We start from the raw sequence: 8,983 nt of genomic DNA on the forward strand, positions 1-8,983 counted from the left end.
CATCCTTGGAGTTCTCCTGTTTGGCTTAAAAATCATGCCCCCCTCTGTGTCTCAGCATCTTCCTCATCTCAAAAGAAAGTCTCACTAAGTCTAGGTTTGTGCCTTTTTAAAGTTGCCTATTGACAGCCGTGTCTTTCCTTTTTTAAAAAATAGCAAAACACCGAATTGCTCATAAACCTCACTCCAAACCAAAAACTTCAGATATTTTTGAAGCAGATTTTGCAAATGATGTAAAATCCAAGGATTTGCTTGCTGATAAGGAACTGTGGGCTCGACTTGAAGAACTAGAGAGACAAGAAGAATTGCTGGGTGAACTTGATAGGTACCTAATGACAAATTATCTTTCCGAGAGAATTTGTTTCTATACACATTTCCTTATTAATCTTTTTCCTCTTTAACAAAATAAAATGTGCTCATTGAAGAAAATACAGAAAAGCAATTAAAATATCAATAATCCTACCACCCTAAAATAAGTATTAATTCTCTGGAATGTTTTCTTTTAGGGCTGTGTTCATGCACACGCCCATACATGCGTGTGTACAGAAATACTTAACATCAATATTCTTATTTTTTTGATTATAATAGTTCAGCCATATTTTATATAGTGAATTACTAAGATATACCAGATAATCGATTTACAATAATTATGGATGTTTTATTTCTTACATCTTAAGTATTTTTATACTACAGTCAGGAGAACACTGTATGTTTGAATGACTTGTTAAAAAGAAAAATTTGCTTTGAATTTGTTCCAAAAAAGTGTTTATCGTTGCTTTCTTTGCAAACTTTTCTGTTTATTGAGCAGGCAATTTGTAATCTGGTCAGCTAGTTACATATATGAAAAACTTTACCAAACTGCTGTTTGAAATACACATTAGCGCTCACTTAGAATTGTCAGAGTGCTCAGTGAAACCTGTTACTATGGGAGGTCTTATTTTATTTTGCTTAAATGATGTAGCGTATACAGTAATTAGTTTCTTTGAAAATAACATGAGGCACAAAGGATAGTTTTCCCTGACCATTTCAACTATAAATTCTTAGGTCTTTTTGATTAACTGATACTATTTCACATTTTAAAATCATTTTTGAATCTTGAGATTTTCTTGGTTATGATTTTCTTTCTATTTTTGCATGATGTTATTTTGGTTCTGTTGCATTTTTGGTTTTGTTATTTTTATAAGGTCCTTAAATCCTGTAGAATGAAGCCTGAAAAATGTGCGTGTGTGTGTATAAATATAATAATATTCATGTGCATATGTATAAATCCTTTACTTTTAAAAATTACAATACATACTTTAAAATATTCTTGAGTATAGAAATAGAAAATAAGAATGTGTTGATATTCTGAGGCTTTAATTTCTGATCTTTAAATAGAGATACATGCTCTATGAATTTCTTACAAATTTCTGATTGTATTATTTATATTGTATTTATATTGTGCATGGCCACTATCCTGCTTGCAAATGAAAAAAATTTCACCTGCTGTATTCTTTTTATGTTTAAATGACCATAACATACAGAATTAGCATGGGAACTAATGTTTTTTTGTTAATTTATATCAAAACATTTTTATTATCCTAGAATTCTAGATAGAAAATACCCTATTCACAATTTTTAATTTTTACCCATTGAAATGAACAGAATTAGAGTATGTAAAATTCTAGTCTATTTGTTTGATCTTGTTAATTTTCCTTTTTTTTTGTTTACTAGTAAGCCTGATACTTTGATTGCAAATGGAGAAGATACGACGTCTTCTGAAGAGGAAAAGGAAGATCAGAACATAAACGTGAATGTCATGCATCAAGTAACAGACTCTGTTACTCCCAGCAATTGCTGTGAGGATGTTACAAATTCAGAACTGTTCAATGGTCAAACGAATAGTCAGTTGAACTGTTCAGTGAATGGTGCAAATTCTTATCATAGTAATGAAGAAGAGGATGATGATGACGACGACGACGAAGATGATGATGGTGATGGAGATAATGAAAATGACCATGATACTTTAGGGGTTGGAGATAATTCTATACCAACAATATATTTTTCTCATACTGTTGAACCTAAGAGGGTTTGTATACTTTTAACTTTACCAACTTTGCATATAATTTGAACATTAAACATCATGTATGATATTCTTTAAAGGAACAGTATTAGCAGTGATTAATATTGTTGATAGTGTCACACAGAAAAACCATCTTTTGCTTCTTGTTCTCACCAATTCATTTAAAAAGAAAAAGGGGAAAAAAACCCGCTAGATAGTTAGCCGTATTGGTCTGTTGTTCTGTGAAGCCACAGTAGAATTTGAGTTGTTTGGGGTCTGGAAGGGGATCAGATTTGAGTGGCAACTACTGTAACTCCCTCTATCCTTCATTCAGAGAGTTTTCTTAAGAATTCTAGAATTAATTATATTGTGAGTGTTTTGGTGTACTTAGGATGTTGAAAGTGAGTGCATTACTTAAATTTTTAATTATACCAGGTTGTTTGTTCTTTGTGGGCATAAAATGAGTAGGAGCATCATGAGCAAAAAGAAAAGATTCAGGAGGAAGTGAAAGTTAGTTCCTTTTCTGACAAATAAATATAAACATCTGTGGGTAATCATGACTTTAGAATTTTGGCACTTTAGAGCTGGGGCTACTGTAGAAATCTTCTAATACAGGAGTTTTAAGCTTTTCTTTAGTATCAAAAGGCTTTTTGTTCCCTCTCTGCTTATGGTAGAGTCCGCGTCTTTAAAACAGATCCAAGGGGCCTGCCCAGTGGTGCAGCGGTGAAGTGCTCACGTTCCGCCTCGACGGCCTGGGGTTCTCTGGTTCGGATCCCGGGTGCAGACATGGCACCATGTGGCCAGCCACGCTGTGGCAGGCGTCCCACATATAAAGCAGAGGAAGATGAGCACAGATGTTAGCTCAGGGCCAGTCTTCCTCGGCAAAAAGAGGAGGATTGGCAGCAGATGTTAGCTCAGGGCTAATCTTCCTCAAAAAAAGCATATCAGAGCAGGTTGGTTGTGGTGAGGAAGAAGAGGCTACCTGTCCCTCACCCTCCCTCCTCCATGATGCTGCTCTGAGCAGCCACCGGGTGCTCCTGGTTTCCTTTGCTTTCTCAAGGAAACTCGAGGCCTAGGCCACTGTAGAGCTGGTTGGTAATAAGACAGGGACACCTCTGTCCCAGCTTACTGCTCTTTCACTACAACGGGCTCTGCGGGGATTGCCTCTGGCAGGGTTAAGGGCTATGGCATCAGTCTTAAGGGTCTGTGATTATTATTAATGAAACATGTTTAAAACATACTTGATATTTCCTGGGCACCTCACATCATTCCTGCTGTAATATGAAGTGAAATAATTATGTGGCTTCTTTTATTTTCTAATACTTCAGACCAAAGGAACATCTTGTGAATCCTTTGGAAAAAATTGACTGATTAGCCATAAAAAAAGTTTGTTTTGTGATTTTTTTTAGGCTTTAAATTTTTTATTTTCGTTTTGATAAAACAGGAGGAATAAATAATATTTGCAGAAATGTTATGAGGACGAGCTGTCATTAATGTGGAAAGTGCGGTATAAATGCCAAGTAGGGATAGAATAACATATTAATTCTCAACAGGGTTGGTTTTTATTTTTTAGTTTGGTTTCTAAAAATTAGAAGTATTTAAAAAATTCTGAATAGTTAAGCATTAGGTAATATTGCTTGTATGACTTAAATTTTGTGTTCTTGCCAAATATTTCTTTTGGTTAATTGTATTCTTTGTTTTGAAATGCATGATTTAAGCCACAAATTTATATCAAAGTAGTGGGGTGTTGTGAAAGCTTACAATAAATCTAGCATTAAGTTTAAATGTATTTTACTTTCTATACAATAATAAAGTCACTGAAGACTAGAATTGGTCATTAAAGAGGATGTAATATAATGCTGTAAAAGTGTGTTAAGGTAAGGACTTTTTAACCTTATCTGATAATGCACATCATTTCAGTGTCAAAAAATTTAAACTGCCTCTCTTACTATTATTTCTTTAATTATAGAGTTCATTTGTTTTAGTTTTGGCCTTGATTTAATGTCTCAAAGGGATCTTAATTTTTTGCTGTGAAATTTTTAGGTCCGAATAAATACTGGAAAAAATACCACTTTAAAATTCAGTGAAAAGAAAGAAGAAGCCAAACGTAAAAGAAAGAACAACTCTGGCGGCGGCTCTCCTGCCCAAGAGCTGCCTGCGATCAGGACTCCTGCTGACATTTACAGGTGAGCCTGGCCGGAGCAGCCGGCTCCTCCCATCCCTCTTTTGCAGCGAAGGTTCCCAGGAAAAGGTGGTCTGCGGCACAGAAGGCTCTCCCTGTGCGGAGAGCTGTTCTGATGGGGTTGGCTGCTGATCCCCCACACCTTCCTAGTCCAGAGCAATTGGAATGTTGCATGATGTTTCTTCCCTGCCTTTGCCATTGCTTTTAAAACATTTCCAATCCATCCAGTCAGAAGGGTTGTCTGTTAACTTTATAAATGGAAGTGTGTGTTTCCCGGGCTGGGGCAGTGCTTTCTTGCCATAGCTGTGGGGACGCGTGGCATATGGTTCCCCTTTCCACAGAGTGGGAGCGAAGTCTTCTGTGCCAGTGTTTGTTGTGGGGTGTGTTGAGAAAGCTGTCATTTGAAAATACCTGATGTTTTCATGACCCTTATGTGTAAATGGTGAAGCTTGCTAAATGGTCTTTTAAGTAGGATTTTGGCCACTCAAGCTCTTGTCACCCAAAACATGCTTATAAATAAAGTGTTGTATTATATTAGACCAAAAAAGTCATCTTTTCCAAAATAGCATAAAGTACATCATTTGAGGCTGTGGAATTAGTGTGATTGTGAAAATTTTAGATATAACTTTGAATAAAACATTTCAGATTAATTTCTCGAAAAGATTTCTAAAAGTGATAAAATTGTCCTCAGTTTATGAGTTACCTGATTGAGTTGTATTTCTTGGGTGTCAGAGTCTTTGTGGATGTCGTGAATGGAGAGTATGTCCCTCGCAAGTCGATCCTGAAGTCCCGCAGCAGAGAGAACAGCGTGTGCAGCGACACCAGTGAGAGCAGCATGGCTGACTTCGATGACAGGCGGGCACTTCTGAGGGGCGTCAGCTGCGAAGAGGCCACTTGCAGTGATACTGGTGAGAGCATTCAGGAAGAGGAACAACCAGATCATCATCAAAGGCGACTTCTGCCCTCGTCAGGAACACCTGAGGTGTGTGTGTGTGTCTTTAACTCTTTCTTTCATGTAGCATCTTTGACCAGTTTCTGTGAGATAAAAAGATTCTGGTAGCTCTATTTCAAAGGGCCGTTGAATTCGTTTTCCCTTTTCACATAGTAGCTTTTCAACTCCAAAAATTAACTTTAAAAGAGGCCCTCTTCTCTTTTAAAAATTGCAGCTGCTATATAGCCTAAGTATGGTCTATAAATCATTGATTGTATTGTCCTTAAATTATTTTATATAATTATTTATTGAAGTTAGTCAACTGCGTAATAGCATTGTTTATCTTGTAGCTTCTTTAGTTTATACATATATTTAATCTCAGAAGTCATACAACCTAATTAAGTCTAAACTTCGTTTTTTTGATAATTTATAAAAAATTTAATAGTCACTAGCAAACACAATGTAGGTATTATGATATTAAAGTAGTTCAAGTATTTTTTTTGGTAAAAATATTTCCAGTCTTGAAGTTCTATTTCTGTGAAATAGGAATTTTAAAATATCTTAATTAGCACATGTTTTACATTTTTGGCTAGAAAATCATTTAGCAGCTTATTTTATTTTTTCCTTTTAAATAGACTTTATTTTTTAGAGCAGTTTTAGGTTCACAGCAAAACTGAAAGTACAGAGTCCCATATAACCCCTGTCCACCACACACACACAGAACCTCCCCCACTGTCGACATCCCTCACCAGAGAGGTACATTTGTTATAATTGATTAACCTGCGTTGACACATCATTATCACCCAAAGACCATAGTTTACATTAGAGTTTACTCTTGGTGTGGTACGTTCTATGGGTTTGGACAAATGTATGAGGATATGTCCCCACCAGTGTAGTATCATCGTGAATAGTTTCACTGCCTTAAAAGTCTCCTGTGCTCTGTTTATTCATCCCTCCCAACCCCCATCCCCTGGCAACCACTGACTTTTTTTTACTGCCTTTTCCAGAATGTCATATAGTTGGAATCCTAAAGTTTGTAACCTTTTCAGATTGGCTTCTTTCACTAAGTAATGTGCATTTAAAGTTCTTGCATGTCTTTTCATGGCTTGATGGCATATTTTTTCCACAACCCCCAGTCCCTGGCGACCACTTTTCTACTTTCCATTTCTGTGATGGTGAGTTTTTTCTTTTTTTAGATTCCACATATAAATGATGCCATACAGTATTTGTCTTTCTCTGTCATGCTTGTTTCACTTAGCATAATGCCCTCTAGTTTCATCCACATTGTCGCAAATGACAAGATTTCCTTCTTTTTTAAGGCTGAATAATATTCCATTATGTTTATATACTACATTTTCTTTATCCATTTATCTGTTAATTGACACTTAGATTGTTTCTATACCTCAGCTATTGTGAATAATGCTAGCAGCTTATTTTAAATAAATTGCCACTAAACCAGACTATAGTCATTTTATGATAGTTCAAATGGCAGATTATACTTTCTGTTTTACATGCCTTGATTGAGTTAAAGAAAAAAAATACGTACACTGTAGATAATTGTCTGAAGTCCTTCTATGTTTTGGCCTGTGCCAGTGAAATTTTTAACTTTATGTAAAAAGATATATAAAGATATATCTTTGGTTATATTTCTAACATTTTGTACACATTACTTTTGTTCCAGTTAAACATACAATTGACCCAATTAAGTCCAGCAAACATCCAGTTGAAATTAAAGAATTATTTTTTTGTGAAGCCTATGATTTCCATCATTGAATTAATTATATTGAAGTTTGAGATGCTTATTTCCAGTGGTATCAGCACTTTCATTTGTCAGTTTCCACTGATCTCTTAAATAAAATTGAGGCGAGATCCAGTGAAATACTCAAATAATTGCGTAAGTGAACACCACCTATGAGATGTCACCTTTGCTGAAACTGGACCTGAACTGTTGGCCAGCAGGCTCCATGGCCACCATAGGATGCTCGTTCATCAGCTGATGGTTGACCCCCGATAGCATTTTTTATTTTAGTGCATTATTTTTCACAGCATGGTCTAGACATAAATGGAATGTATGAAAGTTGAGGGCCTTTTATTAACACATTTCTGTTTAATCTCAGATAGAACATGTATTTCACATTTTGTTTTCTTGCATGTGTACTATAAAAATCTACTTGGTGGTGTAATTAAGATATATTTTAATGTTACTTGATGTCTGTGAACAATTTATATTTTGATGTTGGAGTTTTTGTCTGTTTTCTAAAAATCTTATGAATTCACTTTTAATGAAAAAAATGTGTAATTGACGAATACAAGATAAAGATTTTGTGGGCATTTTATTACCATAATTTGACTTTTGTCTTCTAGGCTTTTTCTGGAACTGTAATAGAAAAAGAATTTTTATCGCCCTCCTTAACACCACACCCAGCCATGGCTCATCCTGTGCTACCCACCATTCCAGAACGAAAAGAAGTTCTATCTGAAGTACCAGAAGAAACTACCAAGAGGGTTTCAAAGTTCAGAGCTGCCAGATTGCAGCAAAAAAACTAGAGCCTGCCTAGGAAATGGGAGTTTACGCCCCAAAACCTAGTTTTGCATTTCTTTAGAATATATATATAGCAAAACGTGTTACATGTAGTTTGAAATAAGGCATCATGAGTTTATTTGGCAGCAAGTTCTCTTACTCTCATCAGTGATATTAAAAGAAGTCAAAGTAAATGTTTGAATACTTTCATATCCAGCTGCTTGTGTTAATTCTCTGAATACTGTCAACACTCTTGTCTGAGTTTGCCATAGGATGCAGTGGGAGCATTTTGAAATATTTTTCAAAGAATACTGTTCATATGTATTGTTTTTGTGTTTCAAACGAAATGGAGGCAGTTTTGTACCAGCTGTGATGTTGTGCATACCATATGGACCATTTTAAACAAACTTTTAAAATTTCAAATAGATTCAACAATTATATTACTTGCTTTAGCATTTTAAGGGCACTTTAAAAGAATCTACTTCGTGTAGGTTTTACAGCTGGGTGGCTATTTAAAAAACCTCTCCCCTTTGACTGTCATTCTGTAATCTCTAAGGCAGAAAGCTACATGTACCCTATTGGAAAGTTTCTTTGCTTGGAAGAATGGTATTTTGTAAAACATTTTTTTCAAGTAAAAATTTTATGAAACTTGGTCTCTAAAATGTTGTGGACTTTATGATTCAGAATCGAATATAGAAATGTCTTTGATTCACATATATGCTACATGCACCACACAATGGATCCTCGAATTGTTGTAAATCCATAGGCAATTTTTCTCCCCTAGTGTGTGCAGTTGTAACTGGCACCATATTTTTGGAGAGAAGGAAAGGTGGTCTAGATGCTAAAAAAAATTTGAATTTTTTTGAAATAAGAAATTTTATGTTTTCATCTTCCCAACATTTTCGTTCTCTAAGGCTACTTTCCTACTAGTAAATAGTTGAAATCATGTTACTTGTAGCAAAACTCCTTAAAATAAAGAGAAGTTTATTCTAATGTTGAAAATTATACTGCAAGTGTTAATCATTAGCTTGATGCGTGCTAAAATGTAGCTTTTAAAGAGCATTCTGCATTAGTACTAAAATAAGCCATCAATGCCAGTCCACCCTCTATTCGTGGCTAAATACTTAAAGGTTATTTATAGCTTCTTTAATGAATTCTTGCTTAAACAAAGTGAAATTATGTCCTAGAAAAGTAGAAGCTATTTTAACTAGAACAGCACACTAAAAGTTTTATGAATATGTATTTTAGTAATAAGGAGGTGAGCCTGAATCCCCACAAGTTAATGGATAATTCAGAAAAGAGGACTGATTT

At 35.2% G+C, this 8,983-nt stretch overlaps 1 protein-coding gene across 7 annotated transcripts in view; it reads left to right on the forward strand.

Moving 5' to 3' along the window:
* The window catches only part of URI1 (URI1 prefoldin like chaperone), a 68,648-nt gene extending 60,314 nt beyond the window's left edge, over nucleotides 1-8,334 (forward strand). For all 7 annotated transcript variants that reach the window (XM_070499515.1, XM_044759049.2, XM_070499517.1 and 4 more), the window contains 5 exons: nucleotides 154-322; nucleotides 1,711-2,065; nucleotides 4,082-4,224; nucleotides 4,953-5,202; nucleotides 7,516-8,334. In XM_070499515.1, coding sequence (XP_070355616.1) covers nucleotides 154-322; nucleotides 1,711-2,065; nucleotides 4,082-4,224; nucleotides 4,953-5,202; nucleotides 7,516-7,698 — 1,100 coding nt within the window. In that variant the 3' untranslated portion in view covers nucleotides 7,699-8,334. The remainder of the gene's footprint in view (nucleotides 1-153; nucleotides 323-1,710; nucleotides 2,066-4,081; nucleotides 4,225-4,952; nucleotides 5,203-7,515) is intronic.
* The last annotated feature ends 649 nt before the right edge of the window (nucleotides 8,335-8,983 follow it).

This window comes from Equus asinus, chromosome 26, assembly GCF_041296235.1.
Source record: "Equus asinus isolate D_3611 breed Donkey chromosome 26, EquAss-T2T_v2, whole genome shotgun sequence".
NCBI classification, from domain to species: Eukaryota; Metazoa; Chordata; class Mammalia; order Perissodactyla; family Equidae; genus Equus; species Equus asinus.